The sequence below is a fragment of the Mesoplodon densirostris genome, chromosome 2 (genome assembly GCF_025265405.1).
Source record: "Mesoplodon densirostris isolate mMesDen1 chromosome 2, mMesDen1 primary haplotype, whole genome shotgun sequence".
In the NCBI taxonomy this organism is placed as follows: Eukaryota; Metazoa; Chordata; class Mammalia; order Artiodactyla; family Ziphiidae; genus Mesoplodon; species Mesoplodon densirostris.
In genome coordinates, this window is record NC_082662.1 from 29,789,268 (window position 1) to 29,817,097 (window position 27,830).

Genomic DNA, 27,830 nt, shown 5'->3' on the forward strand with positions numbered 1-27,830 from the left:
AGGAGTGACTAGGAGGACCAAGGCTTACACCCCAGGTGACTGAGTGGGGTGAGCAGATTTGTGGGTGACGAGATGAGCTCAGTTTGGGACATGGGAGGTTTGAGGTGCTGTGGGTCATCCGAGGGGAGCTGTCCAGTGGGCAGTTGGAGGCAGAGACCCTACTGGAGTCCAGAGGATGGGCAGGGGCCAAGGCAGAGTGGAGGAGATCCCAGAAGGAGTGGAGACAGGAGGTCCCAGGAAGCCCAGGGAGCATCAAGGTCTAGGGAGTTTCTTGCCCTGAGAGCTGTCTGAACACTGAATGCTGGGGGCTGGCCAGAGGAGTCCAAGAAGCTTGAGTAATCAACCCGGGTCCCCTCCAGTCCGCTAACTTGCACCCGCTCACACGTGTCCACTTACGGTTCCAGTCCCACATCTAAGATCTCACTTGCAGGCCCACATCACTCGCACAGCCCTACATTCGCAGAAGGCGCACCCCTCAGCGCTCTCTCTCTCTCTGTCTTCCCTCCACGGTCCCACCTCTCCCTGCAGACCCTGGGGTTAATCTTCCCCCTCCCCCAGATTAGGGGCACTGCCCCTCTTTGTGCGGCCCAAGTGCCCGAGGCGAGAGACCTGTGAGGCTTGCGGCCATCCGGCCAGCTGAGTTGGGGAGGGCGGAGAGGGGTGCAGGGGAGGAGACACAAAAGTGGGGAGGGATCCCGGCTGCAGCTGTCCCGCGAGGGGCCGGGACAAAGGACCTGCTGGCGGGCCCGCTGGAGCCGTTTTCATGCTTGTTGGGATTAGGCGCAGGAAACGTCGCTCGCAATCGTGCGGATCAACAGTCCCGTGAGCGCCGGCGCGTGGGGCGGGCTCGGCTCCACCCGCCCCCAGCTTTGTGCTGAGCCCTCGGCTCCAGGCGGCGCAGGGGTCCGGGGAGGCCGCCCCTTTGTCCGTGCCTTTCGGGGGAGGAGCCCCGCCCGGGGACCGCTGGACACCAGCTGAACGCCGGCCTCCTGCCCTCTCCTTCCTCCCCAGCACGGAGCACTGGGGCTCCACCTTGCTTCCCATTATGGGGCAAGCTCACGGTCCCCCAAGCACCGAGCCCCTCGGACTGCTCCCATCCCACGGCCCGAGCCCTCTTTCATCCCCGGTGGGGGGTAGGGGGTGGTGAGAGGGTGTACATACAGGTCCTTGGGGGACCTGGCCCCTCCCCCGGCCCTGACCTCAGTATGATGATTCCCCTTTTCCCTGAGCCACCTCCCTCCTCCCGCCGGCCAGTCCCACAACCAGCCGAATCTCTTCTCAAATCTAGTGGAGATAAAAAAGAATGGAGCAAGTAGAAGATCGACCGCCCCTGAGCCTAGGGGTTTGGGAAGAGGAGCGGGGAAGGATAAGGTGTGGCTAGAAGCCTTCAGGCCTGGAGACGGCGGAGCAGACACATTTCTAGCTGTCCGGCGCTGGGGCTGGGAGAGGCTCGGGGATCTGCGGCGGTGTGCAAACCACCCCCAACCCCGGGCTGGGAGCAGTTTTATTTCTGAGAGGGGTTGGGGAAGGAGGAGGAAGCACGCGTGTGGGTCTGTGTCCAGGAGTGTGTGTGGGTGTGTGTGTGTCTGTGCACGGGCACAGTGCATAGGCATGGGGTCTAGTGCCCCTGTGTCTGTGGGTGCCTGGTGGGTGTGGGCATGTATATGAGCGTGGATTTGAGGTCTGATTTGGAGCACCCCCATCTCATGCTCCTTACCACCAGCATCCCCATTAAACTCATAGGTCTGGGAGTCAAGGCCCTTTAGCAATTATTTTTAATATACAGCACAACTGCCCAGCTGCATCTCCTAGCTCTGATGACCTCCCCATCCTCTCCTAGTCAGATAGTAACAGCTGACATTTATGGACTCCTTCCTATGTGCCAGGCTCAGCTCTAAGCCCTTTACATGTGTAAACTTATTGAACTCTCACAAAATGCTATGAGAGAAGCACTAACTGCCCCATTTCACAGTTGAAAAAAACGAGGCACAGCTAGTAAGTGAAAGATCCAAGACACCTGGGTCCAGTCTGCACTAGAAATCACTATCCTTTGTTGCCTCAACTTCTACTCTTTCTCTAGGCTCTTCTTCCTCCAGGAAGTTTTCCTTGATCAGGTGTTCAGAGATCTCATTGCTTTCCTGTTCTTGTTACCTGTTCATGCTGTGATTAGGAGGAAACACTAACACTGGGTTTGGGGTGTGGCCTGTAGGAAACAGAGGCTGGCAGACATGTCACAGGCGGCCATTCAATCTCCTTAGAGATAGCCACTACAGACCTTTCTCCACTTATAATGGGGTTCCATCCCAATAAACCCATTGTAAATTGACAGTATTGTGAGTAAAAAATGCATTTAATACACCTAATCTACTGAACATCATAGCTTACCCTAACCTACATTAAACATGCTCAAAACACTCACATTAGCCTACAGTTGGGCAAAATCATCTAACATAAAGCCTGTTTTATAATAAAGTGTTGAATATCTCGTGTGATTTATTGAATACTGTACTGAAAGTGAAAAACAGAATGGTTGTGTGGGTACAGAATGGTTGTAAGTGTATCAGTTGTTTACCCTTCTGATTGTATAGCTGACTGGGAGTTGCCACTGCCCAGCATCCCGAGGGTATTGAGAGACTGACTCTCATACTGCATATCACCAGCCTGGAGAAAGATTAAAATTCAGAATTCAAAGTAGGTTTCTACTGAATGCTTATCAGTTTTGCACCATCAAAAAATAAAGTCAAAAAGTCATAAATCAGATTCTCCTAGGTGAGCTGGGGAGTGAACCTTGCGTCTGGCCCTCCATCTGACACACCAGGGAAGAGGCACCAGAGACCATCTGTGGTTCCCATGCACAGGAGTCTTCTTCCTGGAGTAAAAATGGGCCAGAAGGAATGAGGATAATGAGAAGGATTAGTGAGGTACAGGGGATCTCCAGCCCAGACATTTGAAAAGAATTCAGAGCCCAGCCAAATCCGTGAGCAGCAAAAATTCTGTGGAGCTGCAGAGGATGGTAGCCCTCACAGCCGAGGGCTGCAGCAACACCGGCTTTCAGAGTGATGAAGACTGCTTTGAAAACAAGAACACATCAGGAAATGACAACTCACTAAGGAGTAGAGTTGTGCAAAACAGAGAGCAGAGGGGCTTCCCTGGTGGTGCAGTGGTTGAGAGTCCGCCTGCCGATGCAGGGGACACGGGTTCGTGCCCCGGTCTGGGAAGATCCCACATGCCATGGAGCGGCTGGGCCCGTGAGCCATGGCCACTGAGCCTGCGTGTTCGGAACCTGTGCTCCGCAGCGGGAGAGGCCACAGCAGTGAGAAGCCCGCGGACCACAAAAAAAAAAAAAAAAAAAAAAAAAAAACACAGAGCAAGAAAAGGGCAAACGGGGAAGAGCAAGTCACCATTGAGCAGGATTCTCCAAGGATGAAGATGAGGAGGATGGTCAAGAGACACATCAAAAAGGGTGCCTGGAAAGGAAGTATGGTACAGTTTATGAGTTTTGTAGGGAACACAAAACAACCCTTAAGTATATCATCTGGGGCATCTTAATAGCAAGTTACCTGGCTCTGGTGATTGCGGCCTGTGTGCTGAACTTTCGCAGAGCCCTTCCTCTTTTCGTGATCACAGTAGTTGCCATCTTCTTTGTGATCTGGGATCACTTCATGGCCAGATATGAGTCTCAAATCGCTCAGTTCCCGTCTCCTGGCCAAAGGCTTCTGGACAGCCATTGGTTTTGGCTGAAGTGGGTGATCTGGGCCTGCCTGATCCTGGGAGTTATTTTCTGGCTGGTCTTTGACACCACCAAATTGGGCCAACAGCAGCTGGTGTCCTTCGGTGGACTCAATGTACATTAACCTGACATTTCTATTTTCCAAGCACCCAACCAAAGTTTACTGGAGGCCTGTCTTCTGGGGTATTGGGTTACAGTTTCTTCTTGGGCTTTTGATACTAAGGACGGAAACTGGATTTATGGCTTTTGACTGGTCCCGGAAACAAGTTCAGACATTCCTGGAGTACACTGGTGCTGGCGCCTCATTTGTCTTTGGTGAGAAATATAAAGACCACTTTTTTACATTTAAGGTCCTGCCCATCGTGGGTTTCTTCAGCACTGTGATGTCCATGTGGCACTACCTCGGATTGATGCAGCGGATCATTAAAAAGCATTCCTGTGTCCACATCGAAGCAGGAAGGAAGGAGAGAGGATGCAACAGGAAGTCCCCATTCTGAGGAGGGCACCACAGTCTCTGAGTGGAAGGACCACTACAAATTGGGACCATCAACCATGTTTGTTTGAGAGGTTGGATTGGTAATGCTAGTGACTATGGGAACATCTCCTGTTGAATCTGTAGTTCCTTCTGGCGATATATTTGTTGGACCTACAGAGTCTCCACTGCTGGTCCAACCATATTTACCATCCGTCACCAAGTCTGAACTCCACACAATCATGACCACTGGGTTCTCTACCATTGCTGGAAGTGTCTTAGGTGCATATATTTCTTTTGGGGTTTCATCCTCTCACCTGTTAACTGCTTCAGCTATGTCCACACCTGCAGCATTGGCTATTTCTAAACTTTCTTGACCTGAGACAGAAACACCTAAAATAACCCTCAGGGAGCATCCTCATCCATTTCCCTGGGGGCGAACATCGCTGTGAAGTTGATTGCCTTCCTGGCCCTGTTGCCTTTTGTGAATTCAGCCCTGTCCTGGTTTGGAAACATGTTTGACTACCCACAACTGAGTTTCAAAGTAATATGCTCCTACATCTTCATGTCCTTTTCCTTCATGATGGGAGTGGACTGGCAAGACAGCTTTATGGTTGCCAAACCCATAGGTTATAAGACATTCTTCAGTGAATTTGTGGCTTATCAGAAACTCTCAAAATTGATCCATTTAAGGCAAGAGGGTGGACCCAATTTGTGGATGGTGTGCAGCAATATATGTCGATTCGTGCTGAGACAATTGCCACTCATGCTCTCTGTGGCTTTGCCAATTTCGGTTCCCTAGGAATAGTGACAGGTGGGCGGACTCACATTAATAGCACTTACCAGCACTTCTGTAGACATCAACTGCCATCATGTTTTGGAGAATGCCTTCAACTCCAGCTCAGTTAGAAACACAACCAACGTAGTATCTTGCTGCTAGAATCTACTGAGCAGCACTGTTGCCAAGGGTCCTGGTGAGGTCATCCCAGAAGGAAACCATCGCCTGTGTTTGAAGGACTGCTGCAATTTGTTGAATCCACCAACACTAAACTGCAGTTGGGTTCCTAATACATTTTGAGTTCAGCCACTTCTCCAACAGAACTCTAAGTACAGGTGCTGAATTTTCTGCTTTGGGGAGGAAAAAAAAAGCTATTTCCACAGATTGATACTTCTGTCATGGAATCAACTTTAATTGGAAAGAAGGAAAACAGGATGAACACTTCAGTCTCCAGTCCCAGAAATGTTTTCTGTCTCAGAAGGAAATTCTAGAGACAATGCTGAGATGCTTCTTAATGCAATGCTCATCACCAATGCTCTTAATAGCATAAAGACTACATTTTATGAGAAAACACAAACACTAATGACTGGAATAAAAGGGGATTCATACAAAAGAAAGAATGTGAAAAAGGTTTTCAAATACCTTAAGTAATTTATTTGTGTTTTCACTTTTGTTCATGCGCAAGAGTAATTTTTTTTAATCCATGTATAAATAGTTGATTTGTGTTTGTGTGTGTGTGTGTGTGTGTGTGGTGATGGCGGTGATGATGAAGTAAGGATCTAAATGCCCAAAGGACTCTTTATCTCCGAAGTACAATATACTAGGATATTTCTAATTACTTAAAAAAAAATCATAAATCGGGGACTTCCCTGGTGGTCCAGTGGTAAAGAATCCACCTTACAATGCAGGGGACACAGGTTCGATCCCTGGTCAGGGAACTAAGATCCCACATGCCATGGGGCAACTAAGCCCGTGCTCCACAACTACTGAGCTTGCACGCCTCAACTAGAGAGCCTGTGTGCCGCAAACTACAGAGCCCATGTGCTCTGAAGCCTGCAGGCCACAACTAGAGAGAAGTCTGAGCGCCACAAGGAAGAGCCTGCGTGCCACAAGGAAAGATCCCGCACATGCCTCAATGAAGATCCCATGCAGCCAAAAATGATAAAATAAAATAAATAAATAATAAATAAATCTTTTTTAAAAATCATAAATCGAATCATCATAAGTCGGGCACCATCTGTACACAGAGCCCCAATATGATATGCCACACCTACAGGGCTTGGGAGCCCACCTACCTTCTCAGTCTCCTTATCCCCGTAACTCCTACACTCTTCATTCCCGCTTCACTCCCTGTCTCCCTGCACCCCAGGTTTTAATCCCGTCCCCTCTGACACTTGATGGTGCAGACCTATTTGGGGTCCCTGAAGAGAAAGCTTCCATGGACCCAGACGTTTCTTCTCCCCAGAGGACCCAGCCCTGCACTACCTCCCTGCCAACCCCTTCCATGCTTCCTCCTGTCCCTCCGGCCTGCTCAGGCCTCTGCTGTGTGCCTTGACCTGTGGGTCTCTGGGTCTCAGCCCCAACCTCATCCCTCATTCCTCCTATTAAGCAAGTCTCCTCAGGTAGGACCAGAAACCTGAGTTAGAACTTCCCTGCTCCTGGTCATGGGGTTTCACTCTGGCAGGAAGGGAAAGGTGGCTCACTGGCTAAACCCCTCCCTAGTGCAGGGAACTTCCCCACTCTTCTCACTGTCCCAGGGACTAAGAAATCCCCACTCACTGACTTTAAAACAACCTCCCAAGTATAGAAGTCTCAGGCAGAGACCTTCACAGAGGGCAGCCGCAGCTCCCCCTCTCCTTGGCTGAGCAGCTAGTGCATTAGTCTTTTGGATGCAAGTCTTATCTACCTGTGCAGGCAAGACTTACTCAAGGGCAAGGCTGGCACTGTAGGGCCTTGTGAAGGGGGGCCTTGATTGTTTTAATGCCTACAAAGCATCTTCAGACCCACTTCCTCGTTCAGTCTGTACAGTTGCCACAGGCAAAGAAACGGAGGCTGCCTAGACAGTCTCTGGATCAGGTCTTCCCCACACAGGTACAACAGTAGCCTCAGAGCTTCCCACTATCAGGCCTGATGGCCAGCGTGCCTGATTGGAAACAGCAGTTCTTGGCTGGGTCAGCTCATCCACTGGGGTCCTGCCTCAGCATCCCGGCCCCAAACTCTGCTGGCCTGGCTCCAGCCCTGACTCCCTACTCTTGTCAAGCTCCTTCTCTAACCCACCACCACACCAGGGGCTGGGTCTGTCCCTAAACCCAGGATTGGCAGGGCTCCTGTCAACATGCAATTCACCACACTTGTTCCTTGGTCTGGCTTTCATCTTTTTCTCAGCTCAGAAAGCTCTCTTATGGAGAGGAGTATTAGGCAGCTTTATTTTTTAAAAGCCTTTTTAAAATGATGTTTTTTAAATTTTAGATTCAGACTCCTTAAGGAAAAATTTCATTGTTTTTCTGTGAAAAAGTTAAGTGTGCATCACAAAAGCACTATCTATAATAATAATTATAATTCTCATTAACATAGTTTACTATGTGCCAGGTACAGTATTTTGCATATTATATATCCATTTAACCCTTGCGACAACCCTATGAGGTAGTTACTACTATTGTCTTCATTTTAAGATGAGGAAACTGGAGAACAGAGAAGTTAATTGATTTGCCTAAGGTCACAGAGACAGAAAGAAAAATGGCACCAACATCTAAATACAGGGGTCTGGCTTCTGAGTCTGTGCTCTTAACCACCGGTTTTACTCAGAAAAGCCTTCACGCATTCAGGAAAGGGACCTTTTCTGAAAATTCACCCTCTTGTGCTCTGAGGGCTTGATGTTGTCTTGTTAGAAATCCTCAGTTGAAGTTATTCAAATTTAGCTATCGCCCTTTGCTAGAACAACGTCTCTTAATAAATGGAATTTGTTAAAACTGGTCCAGTATCAGGACTTCCCTGGTGGCACAGTGGTTAAGAATCCACCTGCCAATGCAGGGGACACGGGTTCGAGCCCTGGTCTGGGAATATCCCACATGCCGCGGAGCAACTAAGCCCGTGAGCCACAACTACTGAGCCCATGTGCTGCAACTACTGAAGCCTGCGCGCCTAGAGCCAGTGCTCCGCAACAAGAGAAGCCACTACAATGAGAAGTCCGCGCACCGCAACCAAGAGTAGCCTCCTCTCACCACAGCTAGAGAAAGACGGTGCGCAGCAACAAAGACCCAATGCAGCCAAAAATAAATAATAAATAAATAATTTTTAAGAAAAGAATTCGCTCGCCAATGCGGGAGGCACAGGTTTGAGCCCTGATCTGGGAGGATCCCACATGCTGCGGAGCAACTAAGCCCATGCGCCACAACTACTGAAGCCTGCACACCTAGATGCTGTGCTCCGCAACAAAGAGAAGCCACCAAAATGAGAAGCCCGTGCACTGCCATGAAGAGTAGCCCCCGCTGTCCACAACTAGAAAAAGCCCGTGCACAGCAACGAAGACCCAACACAGCCAAAAATAAATAAATAAAATAATTAAATTTATTTTTTTTAAAAAAAGAAAAAGAAATAATGAGACACACCTTAAAAAAAAAAACTGGTCCAGTATCGTCTGTGTTTAAATGTCAAATGTTGAGATAACAAGAATTATTAATGTCCTGGGTCACTGTTTCAGCGAGAAGTATACTTTGTGAGGTTTAAAATATATATACCTTGTTGGGGAGGGATAAAAGGAAACATTAAATTTCTCTGAAATGTTTCCATTTTTATAAGTAGAATTAATTTTTATTTGTATAATTAAAAACAATCAATAAAATATGGCTTTATCTGATCAATCAAAATATGCCTCCTGTAGCACGCAGCCTCTAAGATGGCCCCTGATGAGCCCCACTCCCGGTACTCAGAGCCTTGTGTAATATGCTCCCTTTAAGCAACTTATTTTTAACCAATAAAATATGGCAACACTGAGGAATGTCACTTTTGTGATTAGGTTGCAGAAAACTGTGACTTCTGTCTTGTTAATACTCTATAACTTTCTTGGCTTGCATAATTTGATGAAGCAAGCTGCCCACATGGAAGGAACTAAAAGTGATCTCCAGCCTACAGCCCTCCGGGAACTGAATGCTCCCAGCAAAGGAGACCAGGGACCTTGGACTGACATCTTTTTTTTTTTTTTCTTTTTGCGGTATGTGGGCCTCTCACTGTTGTGGCCTCTCCCGTTGCGGAGCACAGGCTCCGGACACGCAGGCCCAGCGGCCATGGCTCACGGGCCCAGCCGCTCCGCGGCATATGGGATCCTCCCAGACCGGGGCACGAACCCGCATCCCCTGCATCGGCAGGCGGACTCTCAACCACTTGCGCCACCAGGGAGGCCCCTGGACTGACATCTTGATTGCAGTCTGGTGAGAGAGTCCTGACCTACAGAAATGGTGATTATTTTTTGTTTTTGTTTTTGTTTTAAATTAATTAATTTATTTATTTTTGGCTGTGTTGGGTCTTCGTTTCTGTGCGAGGGCTTTCTCTAGTTGTGGCAAGCGGGGGCCACTCTTCATTGCGGTGCACGGGCCTCTCACTGTCACGGCCTCTCTTGTCGCGGAGCACAAGCTCCAGATGCGCAGGCTCAGTCGTTGTGGCTCACGGGGCTTAGTTGCTCCGCGCCATGTGGGATCTTCCCAGACCAGGGCTCGAACCCGTGTCCCCTGCATTGGCAGGCAGATTCTCAACCACTGCGCCACCAGGGAAGCCCAGGTGATTGTTTTAAGTCACTAAGTTTTAGGGTAATTTGTTATGCAATAGTAAATACTACAGTACTACACCATCCGCAGTTGGTTGAATCCGAGGAGGTAGAACCATGGATATGGAAGGACTGCATATATGGAGGGCTGATTACACGTTACACACAAATTTTCGACTGCGTGGTGGGTTGGTGCCCCTAACCCCCGTGTTGTTCAAGGGTCAACTGTAATAGACTTTCTTTATAAAAGTATTTAATTTTTGAGAAACTGATTTATGAATCATCATACAAACTAATGTAAAATAGAAGATCTAATCTAGATTGGCATCAACAAATATCTGAAGTCATGTACATGTATTATAACTACATCTGTGTCAGAACCATCTAAGGACCCTGACTCAGTCTTTCACAATCAGACCCCCCTTCAGGGAAGTGGTGGCTCCAGGGCAGATTGAGTATATGAGTGTGATACAGGAGTGTCGGAGGTGCATATGTGTCCCTCACAATTGACGCCCCTCCCTTTCAGGCCCAAAGGTGCCTTAGGACAAGGACAATCCCATATGGGGCTCTTGGGCGGAGGCCAAAGTCTCCCCTGTCAGACTGAGAGGTCCCTGAAGAAAGATTCCCCCCACATCCACCTCCCCACATCGCCCCATGAGACCGCCAGCCACAGCAGACTGAATTCCTCCCCACAATGTCTTTCCCAACACCCGCGCCCCAGCTCCCAGCCCGGAACCCTGCTCAAAAGGGGAGCTCAGTGAGGAAAAGAGGCCACCTAACAACAGGTAGAATAGAAACACAAACCCAAGAAATGAATTTCTTTGCCCCAGTTTATCTTCGTTGGTCCAGAGGCCAGGTTCACACTCAACATGCAAAAGTGAGACGCAGAGTTCCCAGGGCCATTGCTTCAGCCTCGCTCCCTATACCTTTCACCTACGCACCCACACATTTTACAGCTAGGGAGACAGGGCCAGAGGCATCAGTGACCTCTGTGTCACTGCTAACCGATCAGGATTTTGCATCCTCTTGGCTCTCAAAAGCAAAGCAGGGAGCTCAACTACTTTAGTCCTTGGTTCTCTCCAGAACTCACCCGCTCTCCACCTCACGGAGCCTCTGCTGGGGCCTGTCAAGCCCATGCAGTCACAGAAGAGGGTATGGCCCAGCATCCTAAGAGCTTCCAGTGGCTGGACTGACACTGCCCACTGCCCACTCTGGAGAGCCAAACTGTGGCTCCTCCTGGCCCAGAGAGTTTGATTTCAGGGAAATTGACCAAATTAATTTGACACCTAATGTTGCTACAGCCAGAGAGGCACAGCAAGTAGCAGCACAGAGAGGGAAGTAAGATTTTTCTCCAACAGCCTTGGAACACCTCTCCACTCCTTGCAAGCTTAGAAAGCACACATTCCTTTCCTTTTTTCTTTTTTATTGAGGTGTAGTTGACATATGACATTATATTAACACAGATTCCTTTTCATCAGAAGCTTGAGTCAATATGGTTTGCAACAGCTCCCTTGCAATGGAGAGGTGTGATTTGTTTGGAACTGGTATTGTAGAATTCCCATTCTCCTAGTCTTCTCAGGGTTCTGTCATCATCATCTCCCCCCATCCCCATCTCCCACGCGCCCAATGGCAGAGTTCAAGTGGGACAGTCCCCTATCTTCTCCTCTGATCCCGCCTCCATGCCTGCCATGGTGTCAATCACCATTTTAGCTCCCTTCCCTGATACCAGTTCTCTACCAATTGCCTTGGCAAGATTGCAGCCAAAAAGCCATAGTAGGCCAGAGTAGCGACCTAACTTCCTACAGCAAATCCACCATCAGGGACAACAGCCTTAGCTAGCCTTCTCTCCAGGGAGCAGTGGGACCCTGTGGAGAAAAAAGGCTAGCGGAGACCACGGGTAACATAAGGTATGGATGGATGCCCCACGTGTGCAATTGAACATATATTTGCACACACTTGCTCCTGAGTCAGCCTGCAAATATACATGCTCCTAATGTATACATCCCATGCATGCACCTGCACACATGCACCCTTACACATAGGCCTGCACACACAAGGGCTCAGTCACAAACACCCACCACAAATCTGCACGCTCAAACTCACTCATACATAAACACACATCTTTTGCATATATATCTTCACTCATGCACATATACACACACCGTGGGGTACCCGTCCACACATGCATATACAAATTTACTTCCTCCTACATACATACTATACATACACATATCTACATACTCACACATAGGGCTGCTGATTCTCACATGGTCTGTGCACATCTGCCTACATGTTAGCACTGACATACTCACTTATGCTTCCCTGCACTCATACCAGCAAATAATCTGTACTTGCTTGTGCACAACCACACACATGCCTGCAAATATATACATAAACCCTTGCACCCCTGTACAGAGACACCCTTAGCCCTGGTCCTGGGGTGTGGATGGTGTTGCCCTCTGTTGGAGACAGCGGATAAGCTCCTTCCGGTTGTCTAGAATGGTGTCAAAGCTCTCCTGCAGACGGGCCTGCTGGTCAACCAACTGGTGCTGCAGGCCCCGGATCCACTGGAGCAGGGCCAGGCGACGGTACATCACCAAGTGCACATGGTGCTTCTCCTTCTCCTGCTCTTTATAGCGCTCTTGAGCCTGCAGCTGCTGTACGGCCTGGGCCACCGAGGGCAGAAGGGGAGCTGGAGGGCCAGGGCTGGGAGGGGTCCCACAGGCAGGCTCAGGGCTGCAGCTAGGGCTGTCAATGCTCAGGGAGCTGCTGGCATAGCCGTTGTCCTCCAGAGGGGAGCAGACTGTGCTGGCACCACCCATCTTCTCAGGCCCAGCTCCAGGGATCTCTGCCCCCTCTGGTGGGCTGCGGACCTCCCCCTCAGGGAGTCCAGGATCCTGGAAAGCCTGGTTGTCAGAGGGCAACTCAGAGAAGCTCCTCATCAGTATGGGTTCCACTTGGACTGGCATCCCATGCCAATTCTCATTGGTATCTTTGGCACTTGCCATGAAGTTGGAGTTGCTGTCTGGTTGAAGGTCGGGCTGACATACTCCAGGAGGCGGGTCCCCCAGGAACTGCCCCCCTTCAGCCACCCCTGGCTGGATGGCAAACATCTGGTCTGTCAAAGGGAAGCAGAGAATGAGTCAGAGCAGGACAGGGTGGGGTGCCTGAAGTCGAGGCAGCCTAGCAGCAGGGACAAGGCTGATCCTTTCCTTTGGCTCTGGTAACACCTCCCTTGGTGGTTTTCCTCTTCCCTCTCTGACTCTGATTCTCAGTCTCCTCACAGGGTTTTCCCTCAGCCCTGAGGCAGGCTGTCCTCTGATCTCTCTGCCTCTAGTTAAAAATGTAAGTTTGTCATGGCTCCCTCCCTAACCTCCTGCTAACCCTCTTCCCGGCCTGCAAGGCCGCGCTTCATCTGGCCCCTGCTCACTGCTCCAGACTTGCCTCTTGCCACTCTGCCTCCACACAGCTCAGAGATCTCCAGACACACCGTTATTCTCCTCATACAACTCCCTGGGCCTATAATATCCCTCCTCTCCCCTTCCCTCTAAGCTCTTCCCTTCTGCACCCAGCAAATTCCTTTTCATACTTCAAAACGCAGCTCTAGTACGCCCACTTCCCATGGGTGAAGCCATCCTGATATCCTCCCCACTGCCCCGATATACACAAACACACACAGTGAACTATGCCTTCCTCAGGATCCCCACTGCCCTGGGTACATGCTGTCTTATTCATGTTTGTTTCTTGTCCCCGGCACATAGTTTATGATCAATAAATGTCTATTCATCTTTTTTTTGTTTCTGTTTTCTATCTTGTAATGGCAGCTCACTGGCTCCCTAGCTAGACATGGAATTCCTCTATATACCCTCCATCATATTCAGGAGCCAGCACAGAACGTGGCACTAAGCAGGCATCAGCACATCCTTGCTGAGTGAGTAAGTGAATGGGGGAGGGGGACTGCAGTGGGATATCTATGCTCAGGGAGACGGGCCAAGAGTAGCAGAGGCTACTGCTGACTGCCCAGGGCTGGAAGAGCTGGGTTGGGTTCCCTCCTCTGCCCAGTGAGGAAGCCCTTCTCCCACTGACAAGCCTCTTTTCTGACCTTGCCCCTTCCCTCCATGTCTAGTACTATGCCAGGTCCCTGCCTCTAGCTTGCTCCATCCTGAGGCCCTAGAGAGAGAACACAGCACATTATTCTTTCCTCCCCAATAACGACTTCTCCCAAAATTAGGGTTTAGATTGACAAGAAGTTCCTACTGACCATAAATTACTAGGATTAGAAAAACTGGGGATCAGTAAGAGTGAGGGAGAGTGTAAGTGGAGGTGGCAGGGACCCTCCCCATATCCAGTAGTGGGAAGAAGTCCTGGGGGCAATGGTGTAGGGACAGTCCCTTCGTAATCTACAGACTCCATCCCGCTAAGCAAGGTGCCCGGAGATCGTCCCCGCCCAAATGTTTTCTATTTTCTAAATTTGGGCGGGGCCGTGAAGGCAGCTGGAATGATGTGGGGGTCTTGCTAAGGACCTAGGGGTTCTCGGAGACGGTAAAATGGGAACCGAGACACCCCAGGATCAGGCTTCTCTCTAAACTAATCCACAATTTGCGTGTGGGAGAGCGCTCTGTGAGGATTGGGGGAGGCGGCCTCCCTTCCTGCCTAGCCTTGCGGGAGAGGGAGACTACCCCCAGGAGACAGAGGATACTGACCGTCCATCCCTAATCTCTCCAAAAGAGGCAGCTGGGCAGAGGCTGTGACCCTCGCCCCCTGCTGGGGTCCACACCCTCCCGCTCCGGGTCCCGACTCACGGCCTGGAGGCGCCGCCCCGCCCGGCTGGCTCTGGTTCCGAGCGCCCGCGGCGGGAACTCGTCCCTCGGGGCTGGGCGGAGGAGGGGTAGAGGAATCCCTCGGCTTGGGCGTCCACGCGGGCGGGCGCGTGGGGTGTGAGATCCCGGGCCGTGCGCCCAATGCAAGCCGGGACTGCCGAGTCAGGCGGCGTCAGCGCGGCGGGGCGGGGCAGCCTGGCCCACGTGTGCCGGTTCGGTTTTCCGCGGAGCCGCGCGCCTGCCGGAGCGTCGGAATCGCCTCCCCCGCCTTCGGCAGCCTGGACCGAGGCCTTGCAGGTCCTGTTTAATTCCCTAACTGCATTTACTGGGTCCCTCTGATTGGTTTTCCTCACTGCAGATACAGTGACATTTTCATAATGAAAATCTGATCATGTCACCACCCTCCCGCCTAAAACCCTTCAATGGCTTCCGCATTGCAGGGTAAATCCTTAAGGCTGCAGCCGCAGGGCTCTGAGCATCCTGCTCCATCTCTCCAGCTTCAGCCTTTGCCCTTCAGTCTCTGGAACTGGGTCTCATGCTCCTTTCCGCCACACTGTTCCCTCTGCCTAAAATTCTCTTCCCCCTCTCATATTTGAGATCTCTTTTCAGATAAACCTTCTCTGACCTCCTAGGCCGGATTAGTTCCCCCTTTTATATTATCCCAGGGCATTTTGATCCTTTTCTTGAAAGCATCTATCACAATTTGAAGTTATATGTTCATTGTGTGCTTATTAAAGTCACTTACTGAGCAGAGTAATTGCTTACTCTAATGGTAAGACCAAAAAGCACTGGCTGCTGTTAGGGAGAGGCAGCCCCAGAAAGAAGTCTGGGACAAGTTTAGCCTTTAGGGCACATGAGCTTCCAGGAGGTCCCTTCCTACCCCCCAGCTTTACTGAGTAAACCAAGCAATTGGCTATACCTTCCTCCTGCTACCCACTCCATGCCACCAATTAAAAACAAACAAAACAATACTCACATGGATTCATCTTTGAATCATAATACATTAAAAAATACCCTTGTCTTTCCCACCTCCCTTTCTTTTGCTTTTTTTGTTATGCATGATTTTTTTGTTTGTTTTTTTTTGCGGTACGCGGGCCTCTCACTGTTGTGGCCTCTCCCATTGCGGAACACAGACTCCGGATGCGCAGGCTCAGTGGCCATGGCTCACGGGCCCAGCCGCTCCGCAGCATGTGGGATCTTCCCGGCCCGGGGCACGAACCCGTGTCCCGAACCCGTGTCCCCTGCATTGGCAGGCGGACTCTCAACCACTGCACCACCAGGGGAGCCCACTTTCTATGTTTTAAAAGAAGAATTTGAGTCTGATCTCCATAATGAGGCATCCTCTTCCATTTCCAACTTAATTCCAATTTACCATTCTGCAACCTAGAAATTAAATGGCAAATTAAATCACACCAACAAATCCTATATACAAAATAAGGGAAATGGAAGGAAAAAAAAAGCATTTCATGATTATGACAACTCCTATTTTAAGAGGGAAAAGGAAATAAAAAGGAAAAGGCAGAAGTAACTCAAGCTTTGGACCTAACTAGGCCTAACTAGTCTCCCTTTTCCCTTGTCCACTGCAAGTTCCCCTTACCTTCAGCTGGAGTTTTTTTCCTTATGAGGTGACCCAAATCCTCACTTGTAAAGTCTCTGAGCTTTGGTGGTCTGCAGTGATACAGGTCTTCCTATGTCATAAAGTCACAACAAAATCTAATTGTTTGTTTGGTGGGCCCTGAATAGCTCCTCCTCATACCTCTCCTGTCTCTCCCAGCTCTAATTAGGTGGATCATATGGAAGCCTGATGAATCTAGGAATAGGACTCGCACTCTAGGCATCAGAGTCCTTCTCTGGGACTTTTTGAAATAAAATTAAAGGAAGACAAAGCAGGGAAGATGTGAGCCTAGGGCTGTAACAATCACATTTCCTGCCAAATAGAAGTCAGTCTGTAGTGGGAGAAAGTAGTGCTGACATACAGACACAGAAAGACAGAAGTCCTGGTGATGGTCCTGTCCCTGTTTCCTGAGGCCTTGGTATACCTTGCAACAAGGCCCTTATTTTGCCAAGCCTAACTTGAATGGAATTTCTTTCACTGGCAGTCAAAAGAATCTTGATTAATACAAGAGCACAAGGTGGTCCCCTGGGTCCCACTGACGCACCTCTCAGTGCTCATTAAGTAGTAGCAACTCTGTTTCCCCTTAATAGCCATTATCAGCCTACAAGTGTGACCTCCTTTCTTCTATTCCTCTAGTATTATGAGGAGCCCAAAACGCAGTGGAATCGTCTCTGCATTCCCTGGTTAGAAACATTTCTCCCTAGATGCTAAAACCTCCTGAACGGCAGAATGTAGAATGTCAGAGACAGGAAGCAAACTCTCTGAGAAAGTCATTAGGTCCAATCACATAGCATGCCACACCTACCGCTACCTCTTCCTATGTGTTCTGGTTACAAAAAAACCAAGAATTATATATTGATTGTTGAACTAAAGCCTATATATATATATATATATATATATATATATATATATTTTAGATGTTGGGGGTAGGAGTTTTTATTAATTAATTAATTTATTTTTGCTGTGTTACGTCTTCATTTCTGTGTGAGGGCTTTCTCTAGTTGTGGCAAGCGGGGGCCACTCTTCATCGCGGTGCGCGGGCCTCTCACTATCGCGGCCTCTTGTTGCGGAGCACAGGCTCCAGACGCACAGGCTCAGTAGTCGTGGCTCACGGGCCTAGTTGCTCCGCGGCATGTGGGATCCTCCCAGACCAGGGCTCGAACCCGTGTCCCCTGCATTAGCAGGCAGATTCTCAGCCACTGCGCCACCAGGGAAGCCCTAAAGCCTATATTATACTCAGCGTGCAATAACCTGACATAGCTGAGTCATCAGTTGGTCATTCCATTGTTCTATAAAGCTGATTATTTCTAAATAACATGATACCTGACAGGTAAAGTGAATTCCAAGGGCATCAGAATGTAGCTTCTCTTTTCTTAGGCAAGGATAATCTTGGGTGGGATACTCTAGCACGTATAATTAATTCAGTAAGTGCTCAGACAGTGGTCCTGGCAGCTCCATGACTTTCAGAGAGCTGGGAGCCTGGAGAACAAAAACCCCCAGGAAGGCAGGGGCATCCGTGACCACAGAAAAGCAGATATACAGATGTCTGTTATTCAGTCACCAGAGGTTTCTTCAGTCAGGATGCCAGGGAATCAGTCACCCCAGGTGAAGGGGTGTCTGTGGCTGTGTCCACCCAGCTACATAGATTGCAGGGACTTAACTGGCAGGGACACAGAAATCACCAGAGATGGACAGTACCAGCCCAAACAGGGCTCTGCAGAAGGCCAGCCCATCATGAAGATCTAGCAGTGGGCAGTGAGTCGCTATCTTGGTGAGCAGACAGATGTCAGAGCCAAGACTGGCTAGCAGTGAGTAGCCAGATCCAGGCCCTAGGGGCCTGGGAGGTTAGGCAAGGAGACAAGGGAGAGGAGAGGAATTTCTACTTCAAGGAATAGGACCGGCATGAGTTCCTCTATAGGTGGATAATTTCTCAATGTCAGTCCTCCCGGGGGGGAAAAAAGAGATGGCTAGGATCAAGGTGTTTTAATCTCAAGGACCTTGCCCCTTCCCATTCATTAATTCACATTCAGGACACAGTTACACAGGGCTACTTTGTGCCAGGTAATGTGCTGAGGATTAAGAGCAGAATCAGAATTGGTGGTGGCCTCGGAGAGCTCTCTGTTTAGAAAGGGAAATAGAAAAGAGTGGGCTGTACAATGTGATATGTCTTACAACAGAGCTAGAAGGCACAAGTAATGAGCCCAAAAGAGGGGAAGGAAAAGGCTTCACAGAGGTGATATTTGAGTCAGGTTTTGAAGGATGAATAGAAGCTCACCAAGAGAAAGCAGAAGGCAGCGGAAACTGTATGCACTGTGCATGTTCAGATAACACAGAGGAGGCCAGTGTGGCTGGAGCTTGGGAGGAAATGGAGATGGGAGATGAGGCTGGAGGATGAAGTTGGCCCAGTTGTGAAAGGCCTTGACCAGCATTCCAAGGAGCTTGGGCTTCATCCTGTGAACGGCAGGGAAATAACTGAGGAAGCCCCCAAAGATTCCACATCAAAACAAAGCACAGGCATCTAATCCTGGGGGACAAGCTACATTGTGACCTGCTTTCTTCTCTTTTCCTGAGCTCATATCATCTGTCAACTTCCCACATAGCTCTGGGAACTTGGACAAATCAAAGCATTTTAACCCTTTTAGGTTAAATAAAGATAATATGCCTTGAACATTGTTAAATAACATTAAAATTGTGAACACTGTTGCTTGGGCTCCTAAGGCCAGGCAGAGCCCTGGAGGACCTTTGAAGTACCTGAGAGCCCTTAAGGCAGAAAAAAACCATTCTCCAGAATTAGCTCAGCTCAGGAAAGGAAGGCCTAGGAAGCTGGTGACCTAGTTGTTTTGTTCATCCATTTCTCTACCACCTCTTAAAGGTAAAGTGTCACTCTAATCTATCCAGAAGCTGATGTGTGATCACCTTAGGTAAGATGTGTCCCTTCTCCACCCCCAACATGGCTGTTTTCTCAGCTGTAAAATGAGGGGGTGGTACATCAAATGTGAAATTTTACACCTTTTTTTTTCTTAAGCCTTAGAATCGTCCTTTTCCAACAAAATCTTTGTAATATACCCAGTTTGAGATCTCTCCTGCCCTGAACCATCCACGCTGAACAGCTCCTGAGGGGCCTCCCAGGAAGCTTTTTTTTTTTTTTTTTTTTTTTGCGGTACCCGGGCCTCTCACTGTTGTGGCCTTTCCCGCTGCGGAGCACAGGCTCCGGACGCGCAGGCTCAGCGGCCATGGCTCACGGGCCTAGCCGCTCCGTGGCATGTGGGATCCTCCCGGACAGGGACACGAACCCGCGTCCCCTGCATCGGCAGGCAGACTCCCAACCACTGCGCCACCAGGGAAGCCCCTCAGGAAGCTTTTAAAGCTCAGTGGGGCAGTTCCAAATGTACTGCTCCACATGAACCTAGGAGATGAATTTCTCTACCCAAGCCCCCCTGCATCCTCCCTCCTGACCCTGAAGGGGAAAAGGAGAAACTGAGGTGTGTCTTGGAGTTGCTGGAAGCCTGAAAGGTAGTATAGACTCTTTCTCCCCAATGCACCCAAATGGTAAATAGCCTCTCTTTCACCAGGAGCCCAGAGAAGCCAAATCCAAGGTCCCAGAGCCCACAACAGAGTGAGGTAGAGAAGCCGATCTGAAGGGAGAATGAGAGAAGGGAGTGCCTGTTCCACCCCCTTCCTAGCAGCTGCCTCCATGGGCTCCATAATCCCCCTGCCCTCTCCTCCACCCCACCCTCGGGCCGCCCACCTCTCCTCCACCCACCCATTCATCAGTAGGAGGGCACGCTATCAGCACAGGCTTTCAGGGACTGACAGGTCCTTTCTGGGTGCCCCCCACATGTAACCACTTAACCTCCAGCACAAAGGGCCAGGCTGAATGGGCTTGAAGCCGGTGGCTCGTGCGGAGGGGGAGGCCTTCATAGGATTTGGGGAGCTGGGTGTATAAACTGCTCTGCGCCAGCAGCCCTCAATGGAGGAGCTGGAGTCGGGGCATGTGCCGAGGGGAGGAGCCCGGCAGCTGCATCCCACCCCTGAACAATGATTTATTCATTCTTCTGGCACACACAGAGAAAACAGACTGGGGGAACGTGGCTCCACAAATCGCCCTCGGCCTCAGCTGATTCCCACGGCAATCAGGCAATCACCGTGCCCCGTCCCACCCTGCCCCTCCCGTTCTCCATAAGGAAGTAGAGTACACCATGGGAGGCCTTTAGTAGCCTGAAGGTCAGGCAGGCGTGCTCTTTGAATAGGCTCCACTCAATGTCAATCTCCCTCTCTGAAAGCTTCCTCAGTCAGGTTTTCCTCATACCCATTTCACAGCCAGAGAAACTCTTGCAGGAAAAAAAAAAAAAAAAAGGCACGTAGCTTAGCCTGTCTCAGGACTGCCCCGGGGGAAGGGCTGAGAAAGAAGCAGGAAGTTGGGGAGCTTAGCCTAGAAATAACTGACTAGTAATAGGAATGCAATAAAGGCTTGCTGATAAGTTAATGGCATTCTCTAGCCACATCTGGCTCCAATTCCTGGAAGAATCTTCGGGAGAAACTTGGGGAGTAGGGAACAGAATGAAGGCAGGTAAGCAAAGATGCTAAAACCAGTAGACCAAAAAAAAAAAAAAAAAAAAAAGTCGGGTGGGTGGTTTCAGGAAGCTAAATTGTGACAAGAATAAATTCGCTTTTGCTCTCTTACCTCCATACCTCATGTCATCAGAGCCAGTTCACACAGAAAAATCATCATAATAAAGAAAACTAAAAAATCAATAATGTTAGCAGAACAGGGAGGACCAGATTGAAGTGACCATCCTCAGACTGGCCCCTGGGCCTCCTATCCCCAAGCTCATAATTACCTTGTCACACAGAAAACAAATCTGTTGTGGATGGTGAGTGTGGAGAGGTGGGAGATCCTGGGCAAGGAGGTTGCCCATTGAGGAGGCGGATGGGGTCCACATTAGGAAGACAGATTGGCCTTGGGACTGGAGTGGGAGGGGGCCGTGTTGAGACTGACCAAACTAAGGCCTAGACAGTTTCCCAAAGGTTTCTTCCCTTAGGAGGGTGATCCTGCCTAATACTCAGTACTAGGGGTGGGAAATTGGAGGGGGCTGGGGGAAAGACCTCCAAGCCCACCCCACTGAGCCTCAGGAGGACAGGTTGCTATGCTGCTGCTGCCCTCTGGTGGACATAAGAAGGCAGCATGGACACCTCCAACGCTGGAAACAAATGCTGGAAACTGCAAAGGAGTCTCTGTCCTTTCCTGTCCTAAAGGCTTGGCCACCAGGACTAGCACACTCATGGGCTGGATTCCCCAGGAAGCAGACTCAGACAGTTTAGGACACCGGATACTTCCTAAGAAGTGCCCTTGGGATCAACGTCTGTGGAAGTGAGGGGAAAGGAGCTGAACTACCATACAGGTCCATGACAGCCTCAGCCAACCCCCCAGGGAGCTCTGAAGTGAGAATGGGCCCTTTAGAATTGTCCTAAAATGAGCTGAGGTGGCCAGGCCTTTACACTCCTGTCATCACTGGATGTGGGCTGTGCTGGAATGGGGCGTGAGCGTTGGGTAAGGAGTTCTCTGCAGCTGAGGCCGTCCCCTCACTGAAGGCTGTCTGCAGTGGGGCCAGCAAAGCCTTCACTAAAGGGGATAGGGTGGTGCATCACGGGGTCTACCCCACATACCACAGATACAGTTAGATCATGCCTCAGGCTCCAGGCTCCACAGGACAGCCCACAAGCCTGTTATTCGAGCTGTTACACATTGACCTTTGGAAATGGTCAAGGGAGCCTTAATGCTCCAATTCACGGATTCTTTCATTCAACAAGCACTCACTGAGATTTACTATGTGCTGGACCTGGAGGCAGACACTTTACAAATTTCTCAAATTTAATCCTCACAACTGTGGAGCTAGTTAACTCAGATTATACAGATGAGATCAAGTTATTAAGTGGCTATCACAGTCAGATGGCACTGTGACAATGGGTGAGTGGGCCGGGCAGGGCTCAGTGACAAATGACACTCAAGGGCTTCCCTGGTGGCGCAGTGGTTGAGAGTCCGCCTGCCGATGCAGGGGACACGGGTTCCTGCCCCGGTCCGGGAAGATCCCACATGCTGTGGAGCAGCTGGGCCCGTGAGCCATGGCCGCTGAGCCTGCGCGTCCGGAGCCTGTGCTCCGCAACGGGAGAGGCCACAACAGTGAGAGGCCCTCATACCGCAAAAAACAAAAAAACAAAAAAACAAAAACAAACAGAAAAACCCAAATGACACTCAAAATGGGACAAGTGCTCTTGCTGCTGCCAAAGATTCTTCAGGCCAGAAAGGGTCTTGGCTCTGTTCTGCGAGTGTGCATGTGTGTATGTAGAGAGAGGGCTCTCTATGATTTCAGCCAGAACATTTCCTCTATTGCAGCCAAGAGCCATGCCTCCATAGTTGCCTGCTTTAGTTCCATCCTAATAATGTTGCTGCCCAGAGGTAACAGAACCACAAGCTTTAAAAATTCCTGGTTGTAGGGCTTCCCTGGTGGTGCAGTGGTTGGGAGTCCGCCTGCCAATGCAGGGGACACGGGTTCGTGCCCTGGTCTGGGAAGATCCCACATGCTGCAGAGCGGCTGGGCCCGTGAGCCATGGCCTCTGAGCCTGCGCGTCCGGAGCCTGTGCTCCACAATGGTAGAGGCCACAATAGTGAGAGGCCCGTGTACCACACACACACACACACACACACACACAAAATTCCTGGTTGTAGCCACAGAGCTAGCTCCTTCCCTGGATATTTAATGGACAGACAGCCCTTAACCCCCAGTGTTCTTTGGCCATAATATCATCACAAAGTTATGAAAGGGTAAGTTCTTCCCTTAATGTCTAACTTCCATAACTGCTGTGATCATTTTGGGATGATAACATTGAAGGGACAAGGGGTGGACCAGGTCTCTGCTCTAGAGACCTCTGTACCCTGACACTGTCACTAACCCAGCGGATCTGTGGGAGGAGGCGAGGGCAGGAGAGCTAGAGAAAGCCGTCGGCTGCTGTTCTGCTACAGCCCTGACATGTTCTCATTCTTGGCCAATTAAACCTTTCAGCACTCCCAGCCACCAATATACAGATTTTAGTTTTCTCATTTAGATTGTAATCATAAAGAACTTGAAGGAAAAAGAGGGAGGGGGAAAGCTTGGATGTTATGGAGGGATTTCCGGGTCTGACTACAGAGACATAAAATACTTTCAATACTCCTCATCCCCTCCCAACACCCCCCCCCACACACACACACACATGCCTTTCCTCCTGGGCCCCCAGAACCTAATTTTTCACGTTTGGAAAACCCAGATGATTTTTGCCTGGGTCCATCTGGTTTTCCAAATAACCTGTCTCTTTGATAAATAACATAAGTTAGACAAGACAAACAAAGAGAGGGGTGGGCAGTCAGCTTTTTTCCTTCCTTCAGCCTCTGAGAAAAAGAGATGGGGACTGAAAAACCTACAGGACTCACTCCCAATCCTGCCCCTGCACCTTCCACCCCTTAGATTGGGCCCAGTGATTCTCCAGCCTGGAGCTGGGAGCTGCCTCTTCACCCCCACCTCTACCCCACCAGCCATCAAGAATACCAGACTAGGGCTTCCCTGGTGGCGCAGTGGTTGAGAGTCCGCCTGCCGATGCAGGGGACACGGGTTCGTGCCCCGGTCTGGGAGGATCCCACATGCCGCGGAGCGGCTGGGCCCGTGAGCCATGGCCGCTGAGCCTGCGCGTCCGGAGCCTGTGCTCCGCAACGGGAGAGGCCACAACAGTGAGAGGCCCGCGTACCGCAAAAAAACAAAACAAACAAACAAACAAAAAAAAGAATTAAAAAAAAAAAGAATACCAGACTGTGGTTCCTTCTAAAATGAAGGGAGGATTTCCCTGGTGGTCCAGTAGTTAAGAATCCACCTTCCAATGCAGGGGATGCAGGTTCAAGCCCTGGTTGGAGAACTAAGATCCCACATGCTGTGGGGCAACTAAGCCCGTGCACTCTAGAGTCCTCGCACCACAACTAGAGAGAAGCCCGCGTGCCCGCGTGCTGCAGTGAAGAGCCCAAGCGCTGCAATGAAAGATCCCATATGCCACAACTAGAGAGAAGCCTGAGTGCCGCAACTAGAGAGAAGCTCACATGCCCCAACAAAAGATCCCACATGCCGCAACTAACACCTGACGTAGCCAAAAGATAAATAAAAAATAAAGAAAATAAAGAAAAATTTTAAAAAAAGAAGCCCATTTGAAAAAAAGGGGGAAGGCTCTGAAGCTTTATGTAATGTGAATGGAGAACAGTGAATGATAGGAGATTGGGAGGCACAACTATATCGTGGAGGGTCTTGTAGTTTGAACTTAATCCTGAGTGCACTGGAAGACAGAAAAGGTTTTGAGGGAGGGAGTGGCATCCTCCGATTTAATTATGCAAATATCGCCCTTTGGCTGCTGTGCACAGATTGGATGGAAAGGAAGCAAAAATGGGAGTGGGGTGATCAGGAGGCTACTGCCAACACCCTGGCAAGAAATTATGGAATCCTGGATTAGGGCATCGGCTATAGAGATGATTCAAGATGCAATCTGGAAGTAGAAATAACAAGATTTAGAGATTGCTTGATTATGGGAGTAAGGAAAGAGGGATCGAGAACATCCTTTGGGTTTCCAGCCTGAGTGACTGGGTACGTGGAGGTACCTTTCAGTGAAATGGGAAACACAGAAGGAAGAGCACGTTTTTAGAGAAGGAACATCACATTTTTAAAGATGTCAAGTTTGAGATGCTTATGAGACAACAGGCCTTTGAGAAGTGGTCCACAAAACACGATGCAGTTGTAATATTGGCAAATCCATATGCTTGCAGAGTAGTGTTCGACATAATGCATCCACATACATCTTCCAACAAGCCTCACAGCAACTCTGAGACAGGCATGAATGACTATCCTCATTTTATAGAGATAAATGGAGGCTCTGAAAGGTTTGGTATTTTTCATTCACCCTTTACTGGGCAATTCCACATTCCAGACCATGTGCCAGGCAGTGAGTAGGACACAAAGGTAGAAGATATAATGCCATCTCAGGGATGATAGAATCAGAGTATCATGACAATATTCCTCCCAGAAATACTCTCTCCTATTCTGAGGTGTACAAACCTCGGGACAGAAAGCCCCAAGAGATATTACATGTATCTCTGGGAGATAAAACCCTGAAAACACTCACATTGAGCCATTAGAGATTCTCAAAGTGGGGTAAAGTTTGTAGAGAGGCAGTTGAGAATTTGCACAGGAAGCTGAGTACCTTGTCTCTACAGTGCTTTGGTGAGTATAACCTGATGCTTTATGGAAGAGACCCTAGTATGGTTTGTGCAGCTGTGGACTGAATTGTTTAAATCAAGTAAATACCATGTGTCCCTACCCCAGCGTGTGGAACACAGAGGAGGTGAAAGGACTGACACTGAGCACGCTCATCTCTCAGACTCACGCGCTCTCATTCCTCCAAGCAGATAATTTCCAAGCTAGTGAAGCTGAGTCCTAGCAGGAGCCACAGCACAGGCCCTGGGCTTCAGTTTCACTAGAATGGAGCTGAAGCTGGAGGCTCAGTGCTCTGGGCACAGGTCACATGGTCAGGTCCCGACTCTCCACTTCAATCTTATTACCAAGGCTTAGCTTGCCTTCTGACAGCTACACTAATATGGGGAAAAGCGACCCAGAGCTTAAGACTCAACTTTTCTTTCTCCAAAAAGTGCTTTCTTTCTGGAGCCTAGAATAGAAACCTTTTGCTCCCTAGATTTCTCAGGCACTGATTTTCTTATCCTTAGTGGTCAATCCTAATACTCTTCTCCATCTCTCCCTGCCAAAAAAGGATATGGGAAAGCAAAAGGGAGAAATATCCAGCCCTCCTCCCTAGTTCTCTATTGCCTAGCAAGGGCTGCCTAGCCTTGGCCACTGTTTAGAGAGCTCAAAGGGAGGGGCAATAATGCCCACCTTGGACCCACAGCTGCCAATCCAAGGGCTATTAACAACAGGCACCATTTATGTAAACTCTGCTCACCTGCACTGAACCCAAACCACTTGGTTAGTTAATGCGATCAATTCACCAGAGTTGAGAAGACAGTGAGGGGACAATGGCAGCAGCCTCTCACTCCAGGTCCAGAGGCCTCCCCTGAGAGACATACCCTGAAAACAAAATGCTCAACATTAGACAGGCTCTGACCTAAGAATGAGCATTCAATCTGGACAGCAAATCCTGCCTTCAAGGCACTGGGATTTATTGAAAAACTACATACATGTTAAAACATCTTTATATACATTTTCACCATTACAAGATTACAAATATACAAATGTAAACTCCATCAAAGTCAGCATCTTGCATATTACAAACAACTGTAGAAAACCTATATCCTAATTCCACCAGTTAAATTGGTATTCCTTATCTGCCAGTGAAAAACTGGCACAGTTCATCCAGCTTCCCAAGTCTAGCTCCTGACAGTGAAACCGCAGTATTTACATGAAATGTTTTTCCAAAGCAGCAGTGACACTTGGTGCTGAGAGGAAAAAAAAAAAAAAATCTGTCTAAAACTCTGACAGCCTCATGGTAGTTCAGGGAAAATCGGGAGTGGTGGCAATCCTAACAATATTTTGATGAGACTCCATGACGATCTTTTCTCAGAATAAGTAATGAAGTATTAAATTGTCCTCTGCTCAGGGCAATGTACTCAACCCAGTTTAATGCAATAAATAATGATTATATATAACTCTTCCAGTCAGAATGAGAAGGAAGGTCCTTGAGCAACAGTGCTTCAAATCGAAAATTTAGTCCTAAGAGAGAGCTCTCTGCCTCATGGAATACCTAATGTCGACGGACACTGGATGTAACCTTTTATCTTCATCCTCATACTCCAGAGAAGTTGCTCTTTCTGACTTGGGTACCAGTTTGAGTCCTTCTCATAAAGGAAGCACAGGTTAATTGGAAATTTGAGACTGCATTGGGAAGAGGCATAAAAGAAAAGGGAAGGGGCAAAGGTAATAAAACAGCCCATCTGTCGATTCCTAGGTCCTCTAAGAAGTCTCTCTTTCACTGAGTCCTGGTCACCATGGTGCAGATCATAGGGGTGTGAAGGAGTCATCCCAGTTTTGACGTTCACTGCTGTCTGTAATTTTCTGTCATGCCACACTTTTTCTTTCTCCAGTCACCCCTTTCACCAAAAGTTATCAACCCAGGAAGCTGCTAGGGTAAAATGTCAAGTATTTAATGGAGGACACCCAGGTATCCCATAAGTTGATGTTGTAAACACTGAAGAATTAAGTTAGTGGCCAACCCAGGAAGTAATACTAGGAAAGAGATGTCCAGAGCCATGCAGTGGAAAGAACTGGAATCTCTGTCCTCAATCTTAATGCACTGATTATGAAGGAAGGGGGGATCATCCACATGAGCATCGATTCCAACCTTCAATGCCAGAAACTTCTCAACGAAGTCTCAACACAGGTGCTGGTGCCCTTGTGGTGTTAGCTTTCCAAGTATCTGAAGATGCTTTGCTTTGATCCTGAAGTGCTATCATCTGTTTTGAGGCGCTTAGGTGAAGGGGATGTCATTAAAGACGGACCCCTCCTCCTCACCTAGAGAGCAGAGAGAGAGCCAACTCAAGAACTTCATACAAGTACTTAGCTTCACTTAGCTCTTAAGC

At 49.2% G+C, this 27,830-nt stretch overlaps 2 protein-coding genes and 1 pseudogene across 4 annotated transcripts in view; 1 reads left to right on the top strand and 2 right to left on the bottom strand.

Moving 5' to 3' along the window:
- The first annotated feature begins 1,303 nt into the window (after nt 1-1,303).
- On the top strand, nt 1,304-5,280 carry LOC132502737 (solute carrier family 28 member 3-like; annotated as a pseudogene).
- Nucleotides 5,281-11,088: 5,808 nt separating this feature from the next.
- Nucleotides 11,089-14,809, bottom strand: C2H1orf216 (chromosome 2 C1orf216 homolog). 3 transcript variants are annotated; one of them, XM_060082187.1, is made up of 2 exons: nt 14,542-14,809; nt 11,089-12,852 (listed from the first exon to the last, which is right to left on the bottom strand). In XM_060082187.1, the coding sequence occupies exon 2, from the start codon at nt 12,850-12,852 to the stop codon at nt 12,163-12,165; it is 690 nt and encodes a 229-aa protein (XP_059938170.1). In that variant the 5' UTR covers nt 14,542-14,809; the 3' UTR covers nt 11,089-12,162. The 3 variants fall into 3 exon arrangements, with proteins under 3 accessions (XP_059938170.1, XP_059938163.1, XP_059938155.1); XM_060082180.1 differs by having other exon boundaries at nt 11,089-12,857; nt 14,542-14,807; XM_060082172.1 differs by lacking the exon at nt 14,542-14,809 and adding an exon at nt 14,443-14,532 and having other exon boundaries at nt 11,089-12,857.
- An 11,579-nt stretch (nt 14,810-26,388) lies between these two features.
- Nucleotides 26,389-27,830, bottom strand: part of CLSPN (claspin) — a 28,998-nt gene continuing 27,556 nt past the window's right edge. The window contains exon 25 of the mRNA XM_060089477.1: nt 26,389-27,762. Coding sequence (XP_059945460.1) covers nt 27,652-27,762 — 111 coding nt within the window. The 3' untranslated portion in view covers nt 26,389-27,651. The remainder of the gene's footprint in view (nt 27,763-27,830) is intronic.